Source organism: Tyto alba, unplaced genomic scaffold (genome assembly GCF_018691265.1).
Source record: "Tyto alba isolate M040663 unplaced genomic scaffold, T.alba_DEE_v4.0 Super-Scaffold_14, whole genome shotgun sequence".
NCBI classification, from domain to species: domain Eukaryota; kingdom Metazoa; phylum Chordata; class Aves; order Strigiformes; family Tytonidae; genus Tyto; species Tyto alba.
In genome coordinates, this window is record NW_024881276.1 from 52,025,860 (window position 1) to 52,052,742 (window position 26,883).

General features: G+C 40.9%; 2 protein-coding genes across 3 annotated transcripts in view; both read left to right on the plus strand.

The window, feature by feature from the left end:
- Positions 1-10,704, plus strand: part of CMSS1 (cms1 ribosomal small subunit homolog) — a 250,674-nt gene extending 239,970 nt beyond the window's left edge. For both annotated transcript variants that reach the window (XM_042788453.1, XM_042788452.1), the window contains exons 5-10: positions 2,066-2,125; positions 2,827-2,929; positions 4,384-4,444; positions 5,323-5,410; positions 7,028-7,116; positions 10,481-10,704. In XM_042788453.1, the coding sequence (XP_042644387.1) occupies positions 2,066-2,125; positions 2,827-2,929; positions 4,384-4,444; positions 5,323-5,410; positions 7,028-7,116; positions 10,481-10,564 (485 nt within the window). In that variant the 3' untranslated portion in view covers positions 10,565-10,704. The remainder of the gene's footprint in view (positions 1-2,065; positions 2,126-2,826; positions 2,930-4,383; positions 4,445-5,322; positions 5,411-7,027; positions 7,117-10,480) is intronic.
- Positions 10,705-10,860: 156 nt separating this feature from the next.
- LOC104366177 (cell cycle control protein 50C) lies at positions 10,861-25,296 on the plus strand. The gene is given in 7 exon segments (XM_042788451.1): positions 10,861-12,175; positions 12,980-13,090; positions 14,355-14,456; positions 16,851-16,941; positions 19,135-19,272; positions 20,334-20,543; positions 22,909-25,296. Coding segments are annotated over 7 exon segments (1,056 nt in total). The 5' UTR covers positions 10,861-11,962; the 3' UTR covers positions 23,100-25,296.
- The last annotated feature ends 1,587 nt before the right edge of the window (positions 25,297-26,883 follow it).

Sequence of the window (26,883 nt, forward strand, 5' to 3'; positions counted from 1 at the left end):
GAACATGAATAATATCTGTAAGGAAACTTTAATTTACTTAAAATATATCAGCAAACATCCATAGACAGGCACACAGAGGTGCTATGTTTCCTGCAGAATGATGACAGATATGGGGGTTCCTAAAGACAGAATTGTTAATGCTCTGTGGGAGCATATTGTTCCATCAAGCAAAGGGCCGTTAACAACGATTGCAAGTTGTTGTGGTTTGAGCTTGGAGGACAACTGAGCACCACACAGTGGCTTATTCCACGCTTGCCCCCCGCAGTGATTGAAGGGGAAAATAAGTCAGGCTTGGGATTCGACATAGGACAGGGAGGGGCAAATCACCCATTATGGTCATGGGCAAAAGGCAGACTTGTTAGGGGAAGAAAAAAAAAGAACATAGATTTATTACAGACACTAACAACACTACTTAACAGAGTAGGACAGAGAGAAGCATTACCACATGTTGAGAACACCTTCCCCCACCCCTCCCTTCTTCCCGGGCTCAGTTCTGCTCCCGATATCTCTACCTCCTCCCCCAGTGGCACAGGGGCAGGGAATGGGGGGTGCCGTCAGCGCTGCCACTTCTTCCATCTTCAGGGGGGAAAGGAACTTCTGGAACTTCTTCCCCCTGCTCCGTCCTCCTTCCCCTCTCACAGGAGACAGTCCTCCACAAACTTTCTCCGACGTGAGTCCCTCCCACGGGCCGCAGCATTCCCTTACACTGCTCCAGTGTGGGACACCAACTTTCTCCAACTGGATTCCCTCCCACGGCTGCAGCCCTTCCCGAGCTGGTCTGGTGTGGGACTCCCCCGCATGCTGCAATCCTCCCAGCACTGAACTACAACAGCGGGGGCTGCTTCTTCCCACAAGGCCCTGGCCTTCTTCAGGCACAGACACCTCAGCTGTTCATGCGAGGCCCCTCCCAGGCCATAAATCAATGTCTGCTCCACCGTAGACCCCCATGGGTGGCAGGGGGGGGCCGCCCTGCCATCTCACCACAGGATACAGGGGGGTCTCTGCTCCGGCACACCTCCCCCCTCCTTTCTTCTTCTGTTCCTCCACTGACCTTGGTGTTCACCCAGCTGCAGCAACTCCTCCTCACAAGTCCAACTCCTCCTCACCAGGTCCCTTCTTAAATACGTTATAGCAGAGGAGCAGCCGATGGGCTCAGCCTTGGTGCGGAGGTGGAGCTGACTTGGAGCTGGGGGAGCTTCAAGAAGCTTCTCACAGGGGGCCACCACTGTAGCCCCCTCCCCTGCTACCAAAAAACACCACCACTGACTCAAACCCAGGACACAAGTTTTCAGACCATCTAAATTTAATCACCTTTTTAGAACTTAGACTTTCTATATAGATACCAGAGAAGGGACCTTTTAAAGAACCTGTTAGGACCTTGTCTTTCTTAATTGCCTCTATATGAAGCTTAAAGTTAAATGGCATGTCTGCCTTTTTAAAAGCACAGAGTGCTTTTAAGACTGACTAGTTAACATAGTGACCAGGTAAAAGATATGCAGCCAGTGGGAAATGAAGGAATAGGAAGGCATTAAAATGCAGTGTAGGTGTTGCCATTGGGGTTGATATAGTAAGGTAGATTATTACAATCTGGAAAGCCAGAATGAGGAACAAACGTATTGTCAGGTAGATTATTGGTAGGTTCTTGCATTTACACAGTATGAGTTGTGTGGGTGATCTACAGATGTATTTCATTGTAGGTAGATTGAAGGCAGGTTGACTGTAAGGCTTTTGGATAAGACTTTTGATTGATTGTGGCAAAGACATATGAAAACTTTTTTTTAAAGTATGTAATCACACCTGTGCAGCCCTGTATTCAGGATTTCGTGGTGGGAGAAAAGAACTGCAATACATTTCAGAGATGCTACTTTCATTGATGTATCCAGTATAAAGTTTCTTGTACATGGGGTGTACATTCATCTTTGTTTCACAAATGGTGATTTATTGATCATTGATTTTAACATAGGTGTGATTTCATCAATATAACTAGTAGTTATGCTGCAAACAGATATGTTCCTTTTGATGATAAAAGTACATCAACAAATTACTTGTTTCTTCATGTTTTCAGATTCCTGTTTTTTGCCAGCCAATGATCTTACCCACAGTTTTTCTTCATACCTGAAGGAAAGTGAGTTAAAATGTTGGTCTGGGTGAGATGAATGTTATAAGAAAAAAATTGTTAATGCAGTATTATTGCAGTTTTTATCTGCACCTCCATTTTAAGTTATGAAACATTAATAAATTTAAGGGGTTTTTCTTATTCTTTTTTTTTCACGACAGGTCTTGTTTTTCTGGCTCTTTTTTACTCTATCACTTTTTTGGTATCAAAATGTTCTAGGGTTTCTTTTAGTTGCTAGGGATTATTTGTCAGTAATTTACTGTGGCTTTATTAAGTAGGTGTATGTATTATCTTACAGTAAAAATCCTGCAGCTGTCTGCTGACATGAACCAAGAGAATTTTTATTCTCTTGTATATTTATATAGAACTTCTGGTCTGGTAAATGTTTCTTTTCATTTGTTTTTCTCTGATACAAATTGCCATATGTGGCAAATTAAGACAATGGGCTTGTCACCTTACAAACTCCTGATTTTTAATGCTTATCTATTTTTTTCAGTTATGTGATGTTTCTATATTTTATTTATTTTGAGCATTTTATTTTCCATTTTCTCAGCCATGACTAAATGTAAAAGTATTGCCAGAGATCCAGACCTTATAGGAGTCAGCATGTGTGTTCTTGCTGCTGGCTACCATTCATCATGTGCTCTTGTAATTTAAAATTGTGGCATGTAGTACTTTCTCTGTGTGTGTACATGGCTTTTTCATTGCAGTCTGTCCTAAGTGGGCAAAACTCCGTAAAAACCACAAGGAGAAGAAGTCAGTGGTCATGCTGATTATCTGCAGTTCTGCCCTTCGTTCCTTGGAACTCATCAAGTATGTCAATAGCAAATGCTATGTTGGGGTTGGCAGTCAGTCAGAGGTTTTGTCTTGGAACCACAGACATAAAGGCAAAACTGGGACACTGTCCTCTCCTAGCCAACAAATTCATTGATTCAAACTGATGCAATATCCCTTGCTTCTTTAAACTGTGGGAGTGTGGTGTTTGGTTTTAGACTGAAGTAACACTTAGTACTTCAGTTGCATGGAAGTGCTATTTTTGTTAAATAACAAAAATAAAGTGTAACCAATTTGGGGGAAATATGTAACAAGTTATACTTTGGAACAGAGTAAACCCATAAAGCATCATGATCCACCACTAGAATTCATGACTTTGCACCAAAGGCAATGAGGACATGGCATTCCAGGGCCTCAGGTGCCAAAGCCTGCATCTGGCCTGGGTGCCTCCAGGTCTGTTCTCAGGCATGTTCTCAGCAGGCTCAGGCTGGCAAAAATGCTGTGCAGAGATGACAGATTTCAGTGTTCCTTGTCCTCCTTTATTTCCCTTCTCATTCCAGAAGTCTTGATGACTTTGATGAATTAATGTATTCCTCACAAATTTCATGGTTGTCTTTTGTGTCTTGATCCCATTTCCTGTGATTATTTGTCAATATAACATGAGATGGATGGAGATTTGGGAAGTTTGACTCCATGCCACGAATGGAAGCATAGATACAGCAGATGTGCTGGTAGTGCTTAGTACATCCACACAGGTATTACCATCTGAGATTTAGGTGGTTTATATGTATACTTGCATATAAACCTTTAGCTTTGCACAAGAGAAAATTTAAAATTTGGCACACTGCAAAAAACATGCAGAGAAAGCTGTCTTAAATGACATTCAGTAAATACTGAATATGTTTTATCCTGCTCAATTAATACAGAACATAGAGTTGTTATGTGTGCCAAAATGGAGTGACATAAAAACAAGTCAGGCTTTCCAACAAATGAGTTTGGGTTAACTGGAATTTGGGCAATCTCTGCAGTAAAGGCTGTGGCAGCCTAGGTTTTTCCAGCAGCCACGTTGCAGGAAGACTCTAAGATGTAGATTGGTCCATACACAGATCTTTTCTTTTGTGCATGCACACCCGTGTCCATTCATGCCTGTATCTCTGTAACTGTGATATTTTTGAATTAGAATTTGGTGATTAGTCAGTTTTGAACCGCTAGCTGTGAAAGCACAGACCATAATTATTAAATACTATCTGAAAAGCTATGTAAACAGTATTGCCTCTTACTGATATCTTCTGTTGTGTTTGTCCAGTTGTTGATCACTGTTGATCAAGTAGGAAACAAGAATGTACATAGTGTTCAAAGTACAAGCAGGGGTCACTGGGGGACTCTGTGTCTCAAGCATATTGAGAAATGCCAGTTAGTTTTGCTTTCCTCCTGTGTGGTCTCAATCCCAGCCCTGATGCTTGCATTTTCTTTTTTAATTTTTCTATTGCTAGGTCAATGACAGCATTTAAAGGAGACTGCCGAGTTCTCAAGTTGTTTGCAAAGCACATAAAGGTAAGAGAGCTGCAAGGGAATTTTGATAGAACAACTAAACAACTAACTAGTGCCGTACCATTTTCTTTGTAAAGTGTTTAGCAATAGCACCTTTCATATAGTGTTCATATACTGTGCCTTTCTTTAGGTAATTCTTCCTTTGGTAACCCACTGTTGCAGTTTGAGGAGTCTAGCCAAACAGCACCTCCAATAGCTCTGGTGCAATCCTATGCAAAATGTAGATGCTTATGCATGTGCTATGTTTTAAAGATGCTCTACATTCCTGTGAGGTGCTCATTCAAATGGCTTTCGCCTGTTTAAATAGAAGGCTCACACACATAGGTTTCTAGAAGCAAACCGTACAAACATCCACATTTGCATTCTGCCAACTGGATGCCCGGATACCCAATATCCATACCTGTTGGAAAGCACAAATTATGAAGATGTTGGAAGTAAAGAGTGGACATATGGCCTTTGATACAAATGCTGTCAAACACAAATGCCACTTGCTTTATTTCAACCTTTTCCAGTGTCTTCATCTAGAAGCAGTTTAGAGCTAATTCAGCTTTGTCCATTTTCCAGATATTTCTAGAGAACTTGTTCAAATGCTGAAAGAAGCATACTGTTCTCACCTCCAAAAATAGTTGTGCAATAGCAGATTTTCAGAGTTGAAAATGACTGAACTTCTGGAGAAGTGTGATGCCCAGCTGGCTGTTATATTTCTTAAACTTTCTCCCAGATATGGCAGTTTGACAGTTTGAAAGATGAATAACATTTGTTATTTGATGGTATTCTAGAAAGAGATACTATGAGATCTTCAAGATATTTCCAGCTCTTTGAGAAGAAATTTTAAAGCAATTGTGGTTTTACTGTGGTTTGTCTTTCTCTCTTCAAATTAGATAAAAGAACAGATGAATATGTTGGAGAAAGGTGTGTTCCACATTGGGATTGGAACTCCTGGGAGAGTAAAAGCGCTAGTGGAGCAAGGTAGGAGGACAAGGAGGGTTTTCTCCATAGCTGTGTTATACTTGGTCTCATGAGAAGTGAGACTTAAGTTGTTTTTGAAGCACTTAGATTGACATGAATCTGTGGATTTGAGTACTAAGCTGTACAGTTCTGTTTCTCCACTTTATGTCAGTCAAAATGTGGTCAAGATTCTAGTAGCTGATTTTATGATCACTTTAAGCTGGCATAGATCAGTATTACTAGAGAAAGGCAGAGTAATACTTCCCCCACACACCTCCCAGTCTGTGCTGGCTTATTCTCCCTTCCTGCTACTTGTGCTAGCCCAGGAGTCTGATTGGCAGCTCAGTGAACTGATCCCAATTAGAACTGATCCCAATTAAAACAAAACCAATGTGCACACAGAATCAGGTAGTGAGCAGGCAGAGGTGGAGAACTTCCTCTTTTGGCAGGAGTACTGATTTATGCTGACTTGAAAGTGATTGCAAAACCATGGTGTAAGATTCAGAGCTCCAGGAAACCAAACACTGTAAGTAAATCAAAATGAAATAATGGCAGAAGTCATTGTATCATATGTCTCTCTGAGCTCAGTGTAAACTTTTGTAAGGGGGGGATGGAAGATCTGTTTGCTGATTTGATTTTATTTCTGATTTGCCTGTAATTAAATTAATTATTCTATATAAATCTCCTTTTCTCTTACCAAATTTTAAGTACTTATAGTTACTCAATAAACACTATGTACACAAAGAAAACCAAACAACAAATGATTTTTTCCATTCCTCTTTCTAAATGCTGCCTTGCTCTGACTATGGTTTCTTGGGCAGGGACTGGCTGTGGATTGGGACTCTACAGCTCCATCCAGAAGGGTAGAGGAGTAGCACAGTGTTGTTGTTTCCTGCGCCCTCCAACAACATTAAACTGTTGCTGCTCAGCACGTCAGCACATTGGCATGTTAGGTGGAAGCAGCTTATTGCAGGGACACAAGGTGTATCATCTTATCTTAAGGTCTGGTCCTTTTTTGACACCTTAGTGTTGCAGTGCCAGGACACTAGAGAATGGAGAGGAGTCAAAACAGATACAAAAAATTGTGGGCATCATGTAGAAGACCAGGGAAAAATAGGGGAACAGCTGGAGGGCCAGTTCAGAAAAGACATTTTTCTTCTTTCACCACCATTTATTTGGAGGATAAAGGAATTCTTCAGCAGTACCACTGACCTGACTCACATCCACATAGCACCCAGTCCTGTAAATTGCTAAACACTGTCAGTTCCCGTTAACAGGAGTTTTCAGGCTAGGGTCCTTGTAACTTACCAGCTCCTCATCAGCTGTGGAAATTCAATTCCTGCGGTTTCATCAAGAGGAAGCTTGAGGAATTATTTTCTGGCAGGGTGTTAGCTCTTGACAAGCCTGGCAACAGTAGTTGCTCTGCTTTTGTGTTTATCTTCTGAAAAGGCATGGGATTATGTGGTTAAGGGAGTTTGCAGCGTCAGTGCATTAGTTTTCCAACCAGTAAATGTAGTACTTAAGTGTTCAAAGATGAGTTTCCTTGGGAACAGACAGCAAAAGATGTAAAAGCCAAAAATCATTTTGATAAGCACATGTCATATTATCTTGGTAGTAAAATGTATGTTGCCTTTTTAGATGGCCTGTGCTTGAACTCCACAAAATACATGATTCTGGATTGGAACTGGAGAGATCAGAAATTAAGGAGAATGATGGATATTCCTGAGGTATTGTATAAGCACCTGTATATTTTATGTTCTGTAGATTCATTACTTTTGATTCTAGTGCCTAGACCTGGTCAGTAAAGTTTTCTTTCTGTAAAGTTGACTTCAGTGGTCTAGAAACACAAAGAAGTACAACATTTGCTTGGTAAGACTGTACTCTCAGATCTCAAAATTACCTCCAGAGAAAGGCTTTTTCCTTTTTTGTTGTCACAGCTGTGACTTCTATTGTTGTCCTGTGAATTTCTCCTGTTAGTTCTGGATGGTTGTTCTACCTGTTTCCAGGAAGTTCTCTCAGTAAGAGGACTTTGTGCAAAGGTTTCCTCAAAAACTAAATAAAACTTTGGAGAAGCATTTGTCTCCATCTAAGAGTAAGATAACTTCTTCTGAGTAAATCTACAGACAGTTGTTTTGTTTTGGTTCGGGGTTTTTTTGGCAAGAAGTGGTGTACAAACTATACAGAACAATCCAAAATTTGTAGACTCCTTTTAAGAGATATTTTCCCCATTCTTTTCAATTCTGCAATACAGCCTTCACATTTGTTGCTGTGACAAGGCATGTTTGCCGTACTCTATGGGGCATCAGCTGGTATCTAGCCGGAGAGTGAAAGAGGCAGATTTGTCCATCAGTCATTGTTCTAAAGCTTCCAATTTCCTTCACAGTGTTTTCGGCTTTTTTTTGCACGTTCAGAGCATGCCGATACACAAAATCTCCAGGGAAAAATGACTTTTTTTGTATGTGGACATTAAGCTGTTTCACAAGTGAAGCAATTTATCAGTCATTAATCCTTCTCTGCACTTGTCTATGTATTTGAATGTACTGTATTTTACAGTCCCACATACACAAAGATACGTGTTCCTAATAATCTCAGATAAATTGCCCCACAAAAAAATACATTGCAGAAATGAAGTAGCAGAAAAACCAGCTTTGCTTTTTAAGGCAAGGAGACTCCCTCTTGTGGTAAATACATATAAGTCTTTTTTGTATGGTGCTTGCACTTATCTGTATGTTTTTTAAAAAACAGGGAGCACAAATTCACAGACATAGCAGTACAATTAGGTCAACTGAACTAAATATTCATACAGTAGACTATAGGTGATCCAACTCAAAAAACTGAAGATTATGTTGCTAATATTTGCTTTTCGGCTATTGCAAACCTGAACTATCCCTTTCAGCTCACTGTAGGTAGCATAACAGAATTTCTGCATGTATGTCTAGGAATAAAGGCCAAAAATTGTGACTCCATATGTATTTTATTAAGGTAAAATCTTAAGGCTATCTTAACATAGAAATAGTAAGGGTTCAAGTTAAAACCAAGTAAGAATGTTGCACCTTTGTATATAGTGTTAGCATAAGAAATAGATATTTATGTGTGATTGTAGAATAGTGAATATGTCATTACCGAAAAGTCTTCAAACCTGCACTTGACACCAGTAACACAACATACAGAAAGAGTTTTGACGTCTTGAGCTATATAAGTGGAGCATCTTGCAGCTATTTTTCGTGCTGCAGACATCAGACAGATTCCTGAAAATCATTTATAAGGGATGTCAGAAATAAGAAAAACCCAAATAATATTTTGAAGATAAGGCATCTCAACACAGTAGAAACAAATGGGATGTTTTGGCAACTTGCAGACTTGAAATATGGAATACAGTCTTAGTGAGCAGAAGATCTTACTTTTCTACTTGTATAAAAACTGTCAAATAGGTGCTATGGATAGTCATAAGTTTTCTCAAAGAAGAGAGGAATCATAGTACAAAAAATGTAATTTAGAGAGTTGGCAGTTTGATTTACTGATTTCTTTCATCCTGTATTAGTTGTGGAGGCAAAATTGTACCCTTGAAATTAGAAACAAGGCATACTGACCTATTTTCAGTGCAAACATTAATTGTCAATTTCCTTGCATATTTAAGGTGCTGCACTGCTAAATTTCACTGTAATTACACCAGAAGGCAAAACCAGCTGCAAGCACATGTCCATTCTTCTTTCTGGTTTTGTATTCACCTGATGTTCAGTGGAGAATTATGTACACAGTAGTATATTCTGATAAATATATGAATTAAAACCACTTGAATCTTCCCACATGACAGTCCTGTATCCCATCATATCCACATAATGGATGGTGCCCTGATCCACTGCTCTCTCGGTTACCTCAAAATCTCATTAGTTAATGCTGCTGGATTTTTTTTTTTTTCTCTGTTTCTGTGTCTCCCACTTCATTCATCCCAAACAATGGAGAGAAGGAAATAAAAAGAAAACTCACAAAGAAACCAGAGGAGGGGTGAATAAGTTTATCAGACTCTGTCATGGCACACTGGAGTTATACTAAAGCGTAAATTAAATTTTATTGTGTACTTTATGATCTGACCAAATGACAAGCTTCCTGCTTTGAAGGCTTTGTGTATAGAGGTTGATAGCAATCCAGAGCTGTCTCAACTCCTCAGATTTCTTCTTTGTAAGATTCATATGGAGTTTTTTCAACAAAAAACAATATTGTGTTTCCTGCAAACAGTACAAACACTGAGCCTCAAGTAAGTTTGAAAATACAGAAAGTTGAAGTTTCGGGCTTCATGAAAGTAAAAAGATTTGTAAGAAATGGACTTGCGATAGAAAGACAACTGTTTTACACCCTCACGTAGCACATCCAGTGTGGAATCGAGATTGGTCAGGCTTTCTCACATCATTTATTTCTGTGCAAAGTGGAGGCACAGAAGGATATAATCCTGATAGGAAACTTGCAAATAAGTTATTTGTAAGTGGGGAGAGAGAGCATAAGGAGACTCTGGACTAACCATGATGATAGAGAATCTTGTGTTCCTGCTGAAATATGTGGTCAATATTTACTCTCGAATACATTTGTCCTTTATCTTTAGATAAGGAATATACTACAGCCATATCCGTGTTATAAACCAAAGTACTTTGCATGCAGCACATGTAGACCTGACCTTCGTGCTCTCTGCCATTCGGCTGTCTCAGACACAGGCAGCGCTGCGGCTGTTGCAGTGCAGGGCTGCTCTTGTACTACTTGATACCAGTTGATATTTTGGAAAGTCCCATACAGATTTTGCAGCCTGGGATGGGCCTCTTGCTGTGGCATGTTTTATCAATTCTGTACCAATGACAACTTTTCTGTACCCATGTTAAATGGGACTTCATGAGCCGTAGTTGTACTTCAGGATTACAGAACAAATGATATGTATTTTACAAAATGGAAACATTTTAGAGCTTGGGACCTTGTATGGGAACCTCTTCTTTAATTTCTAGTCCTATAGTAAGGTGCCTGAGTAAATAAATAATGATATTTAACCAAAGCATTGATTTTTATCAATGATACTTTATTTGATACTTTGATTCTTGTTTTCTTCAGATAAAGAAAGAAACAATTGACCTGCTGGAGATGAGTATAATCAAGCTGTGCAGAGAGGGGTCTGTGAAGCTGGGACTCTTTTAATGGATTTACCAACAGGGAAGTAATTTATGGCTGCATTTTACTGTTATCTTGTCTGCAACTGGCAAATGATCAACAGGTGATGGAATCAAGAATTTTTACTTTCCAGAGGTCTGTCAATACAGAAAGAATGCACATTGAAACCTTTTCTGAGTTTCTTTTAATAATAAAACAGAAGTTTTGTTTGTAGTTTTGGTATGATTTTTATTGCAGGAACAGTGTGATACTGAAATTATCACAGTTATATTGCATTTTTATATGCAATTCATTTTTACATGCACAGTTATATTGCATTCACCTGCTAGGTTTACTACTATATGTCACTTTTAAGACTTTGAAGATGAGCAAACTTGGGTGTGAAAGTCTGTGTACAACTCAATTTTCTGTTATCTTCCTCTCCTCTCTCAAAGGAGACTTTTACTTCTCTCACAAGAGTCACAAGTAGTTCTTGCCCTCGAGGGTCTTTGAAAAAGTTGTATGAATTTCAGTAATTTGTCAAAAAACTATTTTTCATCTATCTGTTCTAGAACTGGCCAAATGCAGTTTTTTGCTATTACATTATAAATTATCTGTACATTACATTGAGACTTTATTTTGGTTAAACTGTTGAAGTGTGCAAAAAATATTCTTCTGTTTGTCCATTTAAATTAAAAGGAGATGATCTCTGGGTGATTCTTATGTCATTGTGGATAATGGGGAATGGATGGATTTTTTTCAGGGGACAAGATGAAATTGAGGTGAGCAAAATTATCAGTATCTTAGAAAGCCATTGATCCAAATCAGCTGTTTTGAGAATGAGTCGCCTTTTTGTGATAAAGAACACCTAACCTTTTTACAACTTTAAAGTGCATCTGAGTCAGTAGCAATTAATGTAGTAGGTTAAGAAAATTGATTTGGTCTTCCAAAGCAATGTTTTCTGTCCAGTGCTGTCTCAGCACCTGCAGTCCTCCCCCAATGGCATCCAGTGCAATTGGAGTGGAGTTCCTTTCATTGTATGCCATGCCCGTTAACTTGACAGCTATGGAAGCGCAAGGAGAAGAAATAATGCATTTGAGATTACACAGAAATTCCAGTATAGTTGGCAATATCCCTGCAAATGAATAAGACAGAACATATCCTACTGAATTGTGGGGTAGGCAAAAGCATGTATTTAAGCTTTTCCAGGAAGCATAAGCTTGACACCCTGACCAAAGTACACAATTGTTTGATTGGTACAAGCTGATCATGGGGATCCAGGCACAAATGTAGAAAATGAGGAAGAGTGAGATCTAGTTAATAAGTAATTCCTAGCCATAATGCAGGTTTGAACAAACAATGCAGTCTCCCAACAGTAAGGACAGAATCTCAGCTTAAACACTCTCCAGCACAAGTATATTACTCCTTTTTGTCACCAAGAAGAAAATGAAAAAGAAGAAGAGTTTTGATCTGCAAGATGGAGAGGGACGTCCTTCCAGATGTCCAGATAACAGTGCATTCAAGCAACAGAAGCTACCAGCTTGGAAGCCCCAGCTTACCATTGCAACTGTACTCTCCAGCTTCTTTCTCACAGGAGCATTCTGCCTTTCTGTGGGAGTCTGCCTCATATTGTCTGCAAACAGCGTCAGAGAAATCCAGGTTTATTTGGAGATGGTCTTCTTAGATATTGTATGAAGAAGAAACTAGGCTGTGTTTGGAGGGAAAAGGCTTTGAATTTTTGCTTCCGGATAAAGATGACAGCAATGGCTTCATGCCTTGGACATGTGTCCAGCAGCCAGTATTCCTGTGAAAATCCTCAGAGATAGTTGGTCACCGATAAAATCCAACCACTGGGTGGTAATATCTGAAATATGGGTGGTAATTACTGCTGCTGGCTGGTAATATCTGACGTCATTATTTCCCGTGGTTTTGAAGGGAAATAAACAAATCCCTTTGATAGTGTTCAGTACTAGAAGAACATGCATGTTTGCTGAGGCAAAATCTCAAAATGCAGGGAGCCCTGATGTTTAAATGCCTTCTGGAGGCAAGGCTGGTTAGACTTGTGGTGGTTTTAATAGAGTCCTGGTTGGAGTCAACGCTCAGCACTACACCCAGGCTGTTCAAGGGGGGTAGGCCATAATGCATGTGGGGATTTGGCAGGCATTACTTGGTCAGCCAGGCCAAGCTGCCCAAGTGTTCTTCACTTAGCTCTCCTTTGCAAAGGAGCAGGTGTGGAGGTTCTGCAACAGTCATCAGAAGGCTCTAAAACAGCTTTAAACTAGGGATAAAATTTATGAATGTTTATTGAGGCCAAGTCCTGATTCTCTGCCTCTGTCAATTTTTAACAATGTTTTTGACAGTCACTTACAAGAGAACTGCTCTGAGAAGTCTCGGAGTTAAAACACTAATCTTTTCCTATATGCATGTCCTTTATTACAGTATCTCTGTTTGCTTCTTTGACAGATTGATTATTCAGATAAATGCTCAGATTGTTCAAAACTCCGTGAAAATTCCTCTAATTGGAATAAGGAATGCCACTGTTCTGTTAATTTCACGATAAAGGAAGATATATTGGTAAGAAACCAACTGAAGTTGCTTAATACCTCCTGTTACTTATAACCTTATATGATAAAATATACTAATTCTGTTCTGTAGAGCTCCTGACTGACTTTTCCTTGTACTTTTTAAAAACATGAAATACTCAGAATTTTACACTTTTGCCTTTACCATTCAGCCATTTATTTTGGTACATGTTAAAACTACTTAGGATCAGACTACCTCTGTCCTTGTTTGGGAGATGTCCAAGGAGAAGACAGGGATGGAGGAAATGGTCTTAGATTTTGGAGGTGACTTCTCTCTGTAGCTCTTTCTTTAAGTCAGTAACAAACCCTTGCCCTTGGCCTGGGGTTAGTTGTTATTGCACTGCTAAGCTCACAAATGAGGAGGAAATCTGAAGCTCTGACCGCTTGTCATAAGTAAACCCCTGTAGTCTTTTTTATGAGGGTTACACTGCTACTCCCCAAGGTCCTTGAAATAATTCAAGTCTAGCAATGTCATTCTGCAGTTTCATTTGGGAAAATTATCCTTCATTTCCTGTCCTAAAGTACTGAGTCATGTTGCTGAGACTGTTAAAAGGCTTCACATTCCTCCAAAGACATCTTATGCTTAGTACTGCATAAATGATCCCTTAAAATTATGGTGCAATTTAAATTATAAAGTCACTTTAGGGTTCTTCAATATTGAAGAGGCTGTTAAAATACTCTGTAATTCTTCAGATTACAGTAATGTTTGAGATGAGAAGTTTAATGGAATAATGGTTTTTTTATAGTTTAATAATCCTCTTCCTTGCTTATATTTTCCTGCCTAGCATTCTCCTTTTAATTACAGGACTAAACTGTCCAAAGGGTTCAAATAATTGATGAGAGGAAGCCTTATTTTTCAAAAAATTGGAAAGAATTAAGAGCTAATGGGTACTTTTTGAAGTTTGTTGTGCACCTTCTTTTATGGAAAATGAGTGTCTGTCTCCACAAAATTATTCGTAGACATTGCAGGTTCATGACCAGCTGTGCCATCTTGAGTAAAAGAATAATCAGGCATTTTTATTTTGGGTCATTTGGTGATTTAAAGTATGTTTAATTTTGTGCCAAAATACTCAAACTTTTAGTCAGGATAAAGACTAGATTCTGGCCAGTGTCCACTGAAGTAATTGCATAGTGTAGTTACCAACACTTAAATATGAACTGAGTACTCTTTTCCCCTCTCTTTTTTAGCAAGTAATAGGATTTCTCTTTGTCTACATGAACTCACCTTATTGAAGGGATTTATCCTTGAATTCTAGGGTGATGTTTTTATGTACTATGGCTTGCAAAACTTCTATCAAAACCACCGTCGATATGTGATATCAAGAAGTGACGCACAACTGTTGGGTCGAAATGTAAATGTAAGTTTTCTTCTTTATATTATGAGATCATTGGTATTTCCACCGGATGCATCTTTGACCATATGGAGAGCTAACTAGGCATAACTGTAAGTGTGTTAAGGTGGCTCTAGGGAATAATAAGAAGAAACAGATTTTCAGTGTTTGGTCTCTGCTTTTATGATTGTTAGGGCCCTTATGTCTAATAAGTTAATAAGAGAAGAAGACTGAGGGGATAAATAAAAGATCTCAGTCCAGTGTTGCAATTCTCAAACCTGCACCTTGTAGGAATGATGATTAAAAACGTGTAGTCTTTTTCAAATAAATTTACAGAAAGCTTTTCCTTATAGCGTTTTCAGTCTTCTTAGCCATAAATATTTTAAGTTGTGCTTTTATTATAGGGTTAGGGAATTAAGTTATTCTAAGTCTTTCATTTTGCCATCTGGCTTTGAAAGTGGAGAAGGAGCAGGAAAAGGTTTATGGTGAAATAGGTGATCATGTAGCATCTTAAGTATGCAATTTAGAGTTCTAAAGAGGAGGCTAGACAGCATCACCAGCAGCAGGCCTGCGTAAGGAAATTGGAGAATGCAATCCTTGCATTCAATTTTTTTACTTACAAATCTAAACCTTGTATTCTTTGGCTTGAACGTAGCATTTTTTAATATACACGCAGTCCACACACTGTCCTCTCAATACATATGATGATTATGCCATAATCTGTCATTTCTATAAAATGCTTCTTTTAATTCTCAAGATGTGTTCCCCATACATCTGCTTCTCCAGGTGTCCAGTCAGCTTGTTTCTTTGCATCCGGGTGCAACTGCTTTTGTGCCAATCAGCTACACAGCCTGTTAGAGTATTTGAAAATGTTTCTGTGTTTAAACCTGGAGATGTATAGTTTCTCATGAACTGGGATAGGAGAGATGTGATAAATTGGAGACAGGCTTTTGTTTTTCATGATGTGTCTTCATACATCAAGATTTTCCCACACAGAACTGCAGTGATGCGGCTAACTGCATCTGCTTTTCTCCACCACTGAAGTAGTTCAGGTCAGAATTAAAAAGGAAGAAACATAAGATGTTCTAGGGTAAGCCAAGGCTTCACTGGGACATTTTAAATTGTAACTATGTTACAATGGCAGATCCCCTGTCATGGTTTGATCCTGGTCAGCAGCCAACCACCACACAGCCACTCTCTCTCCCTTCTCTTCCAGCAATAAGAAGGGACAGAGAGCCAGGCTTGGGGTTCAAGATAGGACTGGAATGGGGAAAAAATCCCCCTTTATGGTCACGAGCAAAAGGCAGACTCATTAGGGGAAGAAAAAAAGAACATAGATTTATTATAGACACTAACAACACGTAACAGAGTAGGACAGTGAGAAGCATTGCCACATCTTGAGAACACCTTCCCTCCACCCCTCCCTTCTTCCCAGGCTCAGCTCTGCTCCCGATATCTCTACCTCCTCCCCCAGTGGCGCAGGGGCAGGGAATGGGGGGTGCAGTCAGTGCTGCCACTTTCTTCATCTTCAGTGGGGGGAGCTTCTGGAACTTCTTCCCCCTGCTCCAGTGTGGTCCCCCTCTCACAGGAGACAGTCCTCCACAAACTTTATCCGACGTGAGTCCCTCCCACGGGCTGCAGTGTTCCCCACACTGCTCTGGTGTGGGACACCCCCACATGCTGCAGTCCTCCCAGCACTGAATTACAGCAGTGGCTTTACCTTTTCCCACAAGTCCCCGGCCTTCTTTGGGCACAGACACTTTGATCATCCATGTGAAAAACACAGGCCATAAATCAGTGTCTGCTCCACCGTAGATCTCCATGGGTGGCAGGGGGGGCCGCCCTGCCATCTCCCTACAGGATCCAGGGGGGTCTCTGCTCCGGCACACCTCCCCCCTCCTTTCTTCCTCCGTTCCTCCACTGACCTTGGTGTTCACGCAGCTGCAGCAACTCCTCCTCACAAGTCCCACTGCCCGTCACCACGTCCCTTCTTAAATACGTTATCGCGGAGGCGCAGCCGATTGGCTCAGTTTTGGTGCAGAGGTGGAGCTGACTTGGAGCTGGGGGAGTTTCAAGAAGCTTCTCACAGGCGGCCACCCCTACAGCCCCCTCCCCTGCTACCAAAAACCCCATCACTCACTCAGACCCAGGACATCCCCAGATGAGTTTTTATAGGCTGGAGTGTGCAAGTCTGCAGCAGAATTTGGTGAAGACCTTAGGTTTAATTACTGTGATATGAAAGTTGTTCCTCAACTACAAACCCATTCATTTGAATGTATCTCTAATGTGACTGAAAAGTACCGCAGACTTAATTTTCAGTGGCTTTTCTGAAGAAGGAACAGGAGGAGAACATTAACACCAGTAGAGCAAAACAAACCCCCCAAAGTTCTGTGACTGATTGTTCTGTGACCTTGAACGCAGATTCAGAAGAGCTACTGTGTGCCCTTTACCACCTACTGAAACGGGACACCCATGGCTCCATGTGGTGCTATTGCCAACAGCATGTTCAATGGTAAGTAGGTACCTTCCACATCTGCCTTACTAATTTCATCTTGAAACTATGCTGTTACCTCAATCCAGCTGAGTCCTGATATTGCAAGATCTCTGCCTTTCTCCCACAGAAGGTTTTGTTTGGCAGTGCTACCTACTTTTTAATAACTTGCCTCTCATTTTGAAACTGAGAAAGATTTTTCATTTACTGAGGCCCTCTTCAGTGTGAATATACAGCAGGACTGAGGAATTGAGTCCCTGGTGAAATAAGGAACAATGATAGAACAGTTTTAGTGTACTTCCGTGCTAAAAAATATGTTCTTGTACAGTGGTAGGAAAGCCCGGATTTTGCCTTCCCACAGTGGTGTGCTTAGAAGAAGGTGACATGTTCTTCACGTTAGTTTGGACCTTTGGGTCTGTGTGGTTGCATGTTGTTCTTCGAATGCTGGAAGCACACATAGTCTTACTCAATTTAATCCCAGTCTTGATCTTGTTTGTAGTAACCTATGGGGCATAATGTGCCTATGAGTACATTTAGGCTGAAATCTAGAGGGCTCCTATCCATGAACGCTGACAGATTTCAGAATGGATTTGCTTGGGACGAAAGGAGACAAAAGATTTCTTCAGACTTTTCTCCCCTACCCCATCCTTTTTGTCTGCCCTCCCCACCCCCCTTTTTTAACTTGTTCCATGCAGCAGTTTTTGGCAATGCAGCAGCTGTTTTCAAGCAGGTAAGCCACCCACACCAGAGGACTTGTGAAGGGCAATAACTTCTAGATCCGCTTGACTTTAATCTGCCTGTGCACCCACCTGCTCCCCTGGAAGTCTGATTTACTGGACTGAGCTCAGACCTAGGCCAGCAGAGCTACCTGTGTGCAGCCCACACTGTTCAGGAGACCTGGCTGCAGGACAGAATGCTCCTGCAGAGAAGTAAGGATAGTAAGATTTTAAAACAGTGAGGGTAAACCTCCCACGTCTGCCTTTGCATCTGTCATTAGTACACCGTGTGGGGGAAGCTTCCAGCTGCTGGCGATACGGAGGAGGGGAGTGATGTCTGAATCCTCTCCCTGGTAGCTCATTTCTGTCCCTCTGCTGTGAAGAAGGTGCTTCCCATTCACTTTTGACAGTTCAGCTGGCTGTCTAATTGCTCTCTAATCTTGTTTGGTAAAATGAGGAAGATGACCATGTTCCTGCCACAGGAAAGGTTTTTAATCCAAAGGAGCAGTCAGACAAGCAGTTAAGCAGGCAGAGCTCAGAGAATTGCAACTCCTGTTAAACTTGTGACAGACAGCTGGGGGGGCAGTGGGGCACAGAACGATCACTTACTCAGAAGAGTGTGTCAGAGCCTTAAGGAGCTGTGTGAACACAGGTTTTGTAGCAGGATAAAAAGAAAAAAAAAAAAGTCTTCATTGATGCTCATGCAAGTTGAGTTGCATTTTTCATGTTTCCTAAAAAGCACCCCCCCCCATCTATATCATCTAACTATCCTTGCCCATCATCTCATTGGCTGCCTAGGTGTTTACACAGATGTTAACAAGACCTATAATGTTTTTGCCTTATGTTAAACTAATCTAAGTAGGAAAATAAAATTGATAAAAACAAGTGCTTTTTGCCCACTGAAACAGGATGGCATAGTTAAGCACAATTTTAACTAAAAGTTTTTTGATTGAAGGAAGTGTTCATGTCCAAGTTGGTAGGCACAGTCTAATTAGCATAAAACTAAGAATTTTCTCGGAATGATCATGGATTCCTTTGATTGTGCTTTCACCTCTCCCTTGTTCCCTGAAAACACATGTTATATATAGTAAAGCAATCAGTTTATGACAACTGTCAAAGAAATTCTAGGGAAAACTAGCTAGGAGAGTAACTTCCTTAACTAGCTAGAGAACTCCAAAAGCGATTTGCAAAGAAGTTAGTTGTGCAGGAGTTGATGGACATGAGATACTCACACATATTTCTACACAGGGATTCAGCAGGGTTATTGGTAGGAGTATGTTCAGTCTTTAAAACTTCAGAAGTTCTAAGGCTCTGGAACCTTAATTCTTCTTGTGGAATCTACAGTGCTCTGTACACAGTCATGATGAAACCTTTCCCAGGATGTTTTGTTTTCTATTCACTTGAAAGATGCTTCAATATGTGACAGTTTTGTTAATCATGCTGACAGTTAGAATCACTGTCTTTTACTCATGTGTATTGCTTCTTGTATTCCCTGCAGATACTATTGATCTTTTTTACAATCTTAACTCATCTGTTATTCAAGTACCAGTGCTGAAGACTGGAAACAGTTGGTGGACAGATAAAAATGTGAAATTTCGCAATCCGAATTCATACAATCTTTCTTCTGCATTTGCAGGTAAGAATGGTCCCCCTGGTATTTCTTATTTTTCAATGGCTTCCATACCCTCCCCCCCCTGCCCTGCCCTGTGTGAGGGTCTCCCATTCTGAGACAAATTGCCTTTGGGAGAAATACTTCCCAAAGCAGGTTGGAAAAGCAATTTTAGAGGGTGACTGAGAGCAGAAGACAGATTTAGCCAAAATATCAGGGAGGTTTTTTGTTGGTGTTTTTGGTTTTGGTTTTGGTTTTGTTTTTTTTTTTTCTAATTACTGGCCATAGAAATTGGGAGAAAGTAGTTTTGGAATACTGAAGTTAGACCACATCAGCACCCTTCTGTATAGTTTCTTATAACACTTAATCTGTCCAGAGAACGCAAGGATGCAGTCACTTTATTTTCTTCTGTTGAAAACATCTATGAAGGAGAATTGCATGTCATGTCTTTCCTTCTTCATGCCTTTGCAGCTTCTTAGGTAGTTGTGAGACAAGTGAGGCTGCCATCATCCCTTTCAACGAGCTGTTTCCTAGGCTGTTTCCTTGTTATGATTGATCTGTATTGAAGTGGGACTAAAAGCTCCTTATTCTGGATCAGGACAATGCTGTCCGGGATGCAATATGCAGGAGCTAATTATCTAAGTAATTTTCCTATGACAGATTCTAAATATCATAGACTGTGCCGTTAGACTGCAAAAAGGTACCTTTCTGGTTGTACAGGAATAAATTAATGTGTTAAAATGAAGGCAAGCTCCTCATAGAGAGCATGTTGCTTGCTGAAGAGGCAAGAGTCCAGAATAAACAGTATTTTCATTTGTGCAAGTCACTTTGTTTTTCCTGTGCTTGAAGTTTATAATGTGTAGCAACTTCTGGGTACTGTTAAACTCAGTTCATTCATGTTTGAGGTAAGTGGAGATGCTTGGGTGAAAAGTGTTATCTAGCATATATAATTTTTTGATCTTGAACAGAGTCTTGTGTCTCTTTCATATCTCATATTCTGTGTTGGTAGTGAGTAGGCCCAGAACTTAGTCACCAACTACTGTTTTTACTGACAGTATATCTTTCCTGGTTTCTTTCTTTATCATCAGGGACAGCAAGACCTCCTTACTGGCATAAACCAGTGTATTTGTTAGACGAGGAAGATGAAAGGAACAACGGTTATATAAATGATGACTTCATTATCTGGATGCGAGTGTCAGCATTTGCTACATTCAGAAATCTTTACCGTCGGGTCAGACGGATAAGGCAGTTTGCAGATGGCCTCCCAGCAGGGAATTACAGTTTTCATATTTCCTATAGTATCCTTTCATATTGTCCAAGACTATTAGATAGTTACAATGAGATGGAAGTGTATGGGATTTGTATAGCGTCGTGGTTTGAGCCTGGTTGGCAGCCGACCACCACGCAGCCACTCACTTCTCCTTTCTCTTCCAATGATGAGAGGGGAAAAATGAGCCTATGTTTCATGCAGAATGATGACAGATATGGGGGTCCCTAAAGACAGAATTGTTAATGCTCTGTGGGAGCATATTGTTCCATCAAGCAAAGGGCCCTTAACAACGATTGCAAGTTGTTGTGGTTTGAGCTCGGAGGACAACTGAGCACCACACAGTGGCTTATTCCACGCTTGCCCCCCGCAGTGATTGAAGGGGAAAATAAGTCAGGCTTGGGATTCAACATAGGACAGGGAGGGGCAAATCACCCATTATGGTCATGGGCAAAAGCAGACTTGTTAGGGGAAGAAAAAAAAAGAACATAGATTTATTACAGACACTAACAACACTACTTAACAGAGTAGGACAGAGAGAAGCATTACCACATGTTGAGAACACCTTCCCCCCACCCCTCCCTTCTTCCCGGGCTCAGGTCTGCTCCCGATATCTCTACCTCCTCCCCCAGTGGCGCAGGGGCAGGGAATGGGGGGGTGCAGTCAGTGCTGCTGTTTCTTCCATCTTCAGTGGGGGGGGCTTCTGGAACTTCTTCCCCCTGCTCCATCATGGTTCCCCTCTCACAGGAGAGAGTCCTCCACAAATTTTCTCCGATGTGAGTCCCTCCCACGGGCAGCAGCATTTCCTTACACTGCTCCAGTGTGGGACACCACCTTTCTCCAACTGGATTCCCTCCCACGGCTCCAGCCCTTCCCGAGCTGCTCCGGTGTGGGACACCCCCGCATGCTGCAATCCTCCCAGCGCTGAACTACAGCAGTGGGGCTACCTTTTCCCACAAGTCCCTGGCCTTCTTCAGGCACAGACACCTTGATCATCCATGTGAAAAACACAGGCCATAAATCAATGTCTGCTCCACTGTAGATCTTCATGGGTGGCAGGGGGGGCCGCCCTGCCGTCTCCCCACAGGATACAGGAGGGTCTCTGCTCCAGCACACCTCCCCCCTCCTTTCTTCCTCCGTTCCTCCACTGACCTTGGTGTTCACGCAGCTGCAGCAACTCTTCCTCACAAGTCCCACTGCCCGTCACCACGTCCCTTCTTAAATACGTTATTGCAGAGGCGCAGCTGATTGGCTCAGTTTTGGTGCAGAGGTGGAGCTGACTTGGATCTGGGGGAACTTCGAGAAGCTTCTCACAGGCGGCCATCCCTATAGCCCCCTCCCCTGCTACCAAAAAACCCCACCACTCACTCAGACCCAGCACATATAGTAAAAGAAATCAAGCAAAACACCCCAAACAAAATCACCATGAAAAGACCTAGTTTTGAGGGTGATGAGACACTACAAGTAGATTTTCTTTAGCCTATGCAGGTGGAGTTAAAGACGTTGTTACTCAAATAGCAGCATGTGACGTTGGATTTGACTTCTGAGGGGGCTACTTTTGGCTGGAGACAGCACACAGGAACTTTACATAAGCGGTAAAACTGAAGAGTGGGAACCTGAAGAGGTAGCTGAAGATGTTGTTTTAGCTGAAATATTTAACAGTGGCCTAATCAGATGTGTAGACAGCCTTACTGGGGCACACAAAGCATGAGAGGTATCCCTGTGGTTGAGAGCTGTGCGAGGTGCCTGTGTCAGCAGAGCCCTCGGGCGGATTTGGGCCACGTGCTGACAGGAACTTTTCTGCTGGTGAAAATGCACTCTTGCACTGAACAGAGTAAATTTTGCTGACTAAAGCAGTTGTTCTGTCAGCAGGAGTTGTATCTAGATGACTGTAAATTCCTCTTCTCTCTCATCCAATAGAGCTATGATTTTAAATGCTGTTGCACAGTTCTATTCTGAAAGCATCCACATGGAGAGATGAAAGGTAAAATCATAGAACATCTGGGTAGACAACATATTGGGTAGAGGTGAGTACTTCCCCTCAGTGAGAATGTGTGGAGTATCGTCATGATAAGCTGCCTAAAGGGCTTGTTTTCAACTGAGTTTTCATAACAAACGAATGCAGTAGCAGATACATAAATTATGACTTTGAAATTTATAATTTAAAAAAAAAAGTATTTCCGTGTTCACACAGAGACTGTATCTAAAATAACTGGATTTCTTACCACCAGCTGCTACTGGGTTTTGGGGCCCAGAATAGCAGAGACATCACAGATCAGTTGAAGGAATTTTTGCAGCAAATGCAGATCTCCAGACTCTTTATGCCTTGAAAAGGTTTTTGAACATAAGGCAATAACATAAACTTTGTTAGTGAAACCTTAACAGCCTTCTATCAGATTTCCCTGTTACCAAATTCAAGGGGAGGAAGCATGTGATTCTTTCAACCATGGTATGGAGCGGAGGAAGTAACCCATTCTTGGGAATCGCTTACGTGGTTTCTGGCACAGCAGCAATCCTGACAGGTTTTGTCATAACTGCCATCCACCTAAAGCTCAGAAAAAAGAAAACATACTTTCAGAAGTCATAAGGTTCCCTGGCTTTCTGAACAAAGGCAAAGGTATGCTCTGAACGAAGAACATGCAGCACAGACCTTTCATTCTTTCCCAAGCTCTGGATCTGTTTCAGTAACAGGTTGGTGATTGTAACCAAATTGAGGGTCGTGCTATTCCATCATCCAAAACCAAACTTACCTGAAGCTGCACACTTATTAATGTATGTGCACTCCTGAATTTGTTTCCTAGGAAACTTGTGAGATGAGCTTCAAACAACAGACAGTGTAACAGATTAGAATTGCAACGGCAGAGAAATTATATGGTGCTAATGTCTGGCCAGAAGTAAGGGTCCATATCAATTTTTTACTCAGCCCTTCATTCAGACAATATTTCTCTTCACTTAAATGGAGCTTTGGACGGGTGAAAAGTGAGGTCTTGATCCAACAAACAGCTTGAGCAAGTAGCACTTGGTGCTAAAATCTGTTTATGGGCCACATGTGTGGGCTGAATGTCTTGGCTTAGGTTTTATATACCTTTTTCAGTTATCCTGAAAAAGCAACCAATTTAGTGCAGCATATTCATCACAGTTTGATACTCAATTGATGATTGAATACAGGGCATTTTTTAGGAGTTTAGAGTTTGGTTAAACCCAATTTATTGTTTTTATCTAGGTATTGAGATTAACCTGCAAAGCTAGAGGGCATCAAAACACTGAATTACATTTTTAAAATTGTTATGTAATATAAAGCTTAAACTAAATAATCCTATAATGCTAAACATTTTAGCAGAAACATCTACCTAATATAGCTACTAGACCACAGTTGCACTCCTACCTACCCCACCCTTCCATGCAAAAGTTCACAGACCCTTACATGGCATTAAATGTCTCTTCCCCTTTCAAGCTTCTGTTTCTATGGTGTGATGACCTATTGTCAATAGAAAAGAAAGCATCAGAAAATCTGTCAACTTAAATTTCAGAAAGTAAACACTGCAGCCCGTGAATAAGCTTATCAATTTTCATGTTTCGTGTTCAACATTTTACACAGTTAGGAGTTATTTTCACTCTCATGAAATGTAGGAACAACACTGAAGAATTTAGGTCAAATATACCATGATACATCCAAAATTTTTAAATTCTTTCTCTTTTGCAAAAGCACAAATGGAATAAAACACTTTAATTCTGCCTTACCTCCCCCTCCCCTAAAAACACTTTCACGCTTAAACAAGAAAGAAATCACAGACTAGAGCAAGAGAAAGGAACGTTGCCCAGGGAGGCTGCATGTCCCTGTCAAAGGCACCCACATCGGCTTTTAAAAGTGTCTCGGGCACTGAGGAGCTTGTGACCTTTGACAGATGGCTTCTGGTGAATCTGATTGCAGCCCCAGAAAATACTGTTTCCTTCTTTCTCTGCTTCTTAATTGTGCCACGAGCAGCAGAAGGGGTGCTGCTCAAGTTCACAGCCCAGCCTGTTAGTAGAGTCTCGCTCCGTGGGTGGTTTATGCTGACCTGCTGAGCTAAGGTGCGTGTCGCCGTCCGCTTTTACTGGTTGGGGCCAGTCACCTCCATCAGAAAGCAGTAGAAATGGGGTTCCAGTATTTCAAACCCTTGCACCTAAATCTGTCAGAAGCTGTGGGAGAACCCTACCCCTGACTCGGCTGGACAAGACAGAGCATGAAGCAGCATATTTAGCAATGCTTAAGCTCATTAGTCTAAATCACTTTTAACAATGAGACATACTCCTAAACTCCTTTTAAGTCCTTTTGAAAATGCAATCCCATGCAGCCTTCTGGAAAGCCCTGATGGGAGTAGCTGCCAAAGCTGAATTTAGGATCTGTGGCTCCAAACGGACCACAGGAGCCTCTTTCTTTTTCTTTTCCATTTTTTTTTTTTTTTTTTTTTTTTTAATCCTCTGAGAAACTGACTTTCAGGAAATGATATGTCATCTGGGTGGCTAAGTCAGAGTGCAGTTGTCACTGATTTTATTTCTTCGTGAAGTATCTGGTAAAAATGTTAGTAAAAGGAGACTGAATAATGAGGTATGTATTTCAATGAGTTGGTGTCTAGCAGGAAAAAAAAACTTACTTAGAAAACACAGTCTAGCAAGTAGTGCCTAAAATTTGCCCCTTGCCTCCCAGAGCTTTGTGCAAGAACCTCTTCTCTTGAAATGTACCTTGTCTTCAAATCCTCCCACAGGGAAAACCCGTCTTCAAATAAATCTTCCTCTTTCTATTATTCTGGAAGTTGTCTAAGTCTTTGTTTATAAACCCAAACCCTCCTTTTCATCTTACCACAGCTTTAAACGCATCTTACATCTTTCTTGTACCCTCTGAACAGCATCTGGAAGCTGCTGGTTGCGCTCCTGCAGTTACTGTTGTTAACTTTGAGCCGCTCTGCAGTGCCTGCCTTGTCATTCAGGATTGTGCGGCCTAGACCGGTGCAACAGGAATGGCAGTTTTGATGAAATACTCTCAGCAGATGGAATCTGCCTTGCTCAAGAGGGTGGAAAATAAGTGTTAGCAACCTCCTTATACTCTGCCTTTTGTGCCAGTGCTATAGCTGTGCCATTGGCCTGCCCCTTGTACCTGAGCTTGCATGAATGTGCCTTTTCAAGAAAATTTTGTAGATGTGTTCCTCAGTGCTCACACTGGGGAATACTCCTCTCCCTGTATGAAATGTTTATTGGAATTGTTTTATGCTGCTGCTGCCTTACTCCCCTTGTGCAGGGGCTGAAACAGAAGTGAGAGCCCTGGCTGCAGGACTGGCCTAACATAACAGAAAGATAGTAAAAGCCAGCATTAACTGCCTCTGGCTGTAGCATCTCTCCAGGGATTGTCCCCTTTTGTCAGCTGCTGATACCAGCAGGAAGCATGATTCCAGACAATAATCCAGTGTGATTTTGAGTTCATTTATTCTGGCTATTAGGAGATCGTTAAGTCAAAGTGATCAGGGAAAGCACGCTGAGATTTGGAGAGCAGAGGTATGAAGGAATCGGAGATGTTGCGTTTTTATTGAGGTACAAATTGCTTTTAAAATACCTGGAGTGTCACAACTGATACCGTGTCTTTGGCACAGCACTGCTTTTGCCTTGCACGTTTGATTTTATGAATTAAGATTATGTGTCTTGAGTAAGGAAAAAAAAAAAAAAGCCTTGGTAAAACTTTTCAAAATTTAATTTTAATTAGCTTATCTATCAAGTGTACTTCTAACAATAGTAAGTGGGCCTTTTCCTGTGAAGGAATAACTAATGTAGACTTGTCAATTAAGTACAAAGATCTTTGGTTTAACATTGCTAAATGAAATTAAGAGCTGTACCTACAAAGTATAAGTCAACAGCACCACTGGGAGTGGTATATCACTAAGCCATAAAAGACTTATTGACATTATTTGTAATACTTTGGGGTATCAAAATTATTAAATTGTTTGAATCCTTTTCCAACAGATGGCAGCACTTCAGAAAATAGCATAATATTAAAAAAAATCTTTTTGCTTTCAAAGGAAAATGCTGGTTCCTTTGTTACAGCTACTTAAATAAAGCCTTATCTTGCATCCCTGCCATATATTCAGTCCCTTGGAGCTGATGGAACTGTGCCTATTTCCTTCACTCTCAAAAAAAGAAAGATGCATGTCAGAAATAGGGTTTGTTTGGTGGACCGAAATTAATAGTATCATAGGTGCTTGAAGTACTAGAAAGTGCATTTTTTTCTTTTCCTCAGCTTTTTTCTAGACCAGATAAATAAAAGAAGACGTTATTTATTGCATTTTTTTTTTCTTTTGGGAAGTAGATATTTAATAAAAGGAAAACTGAACAAAGGATTCCTG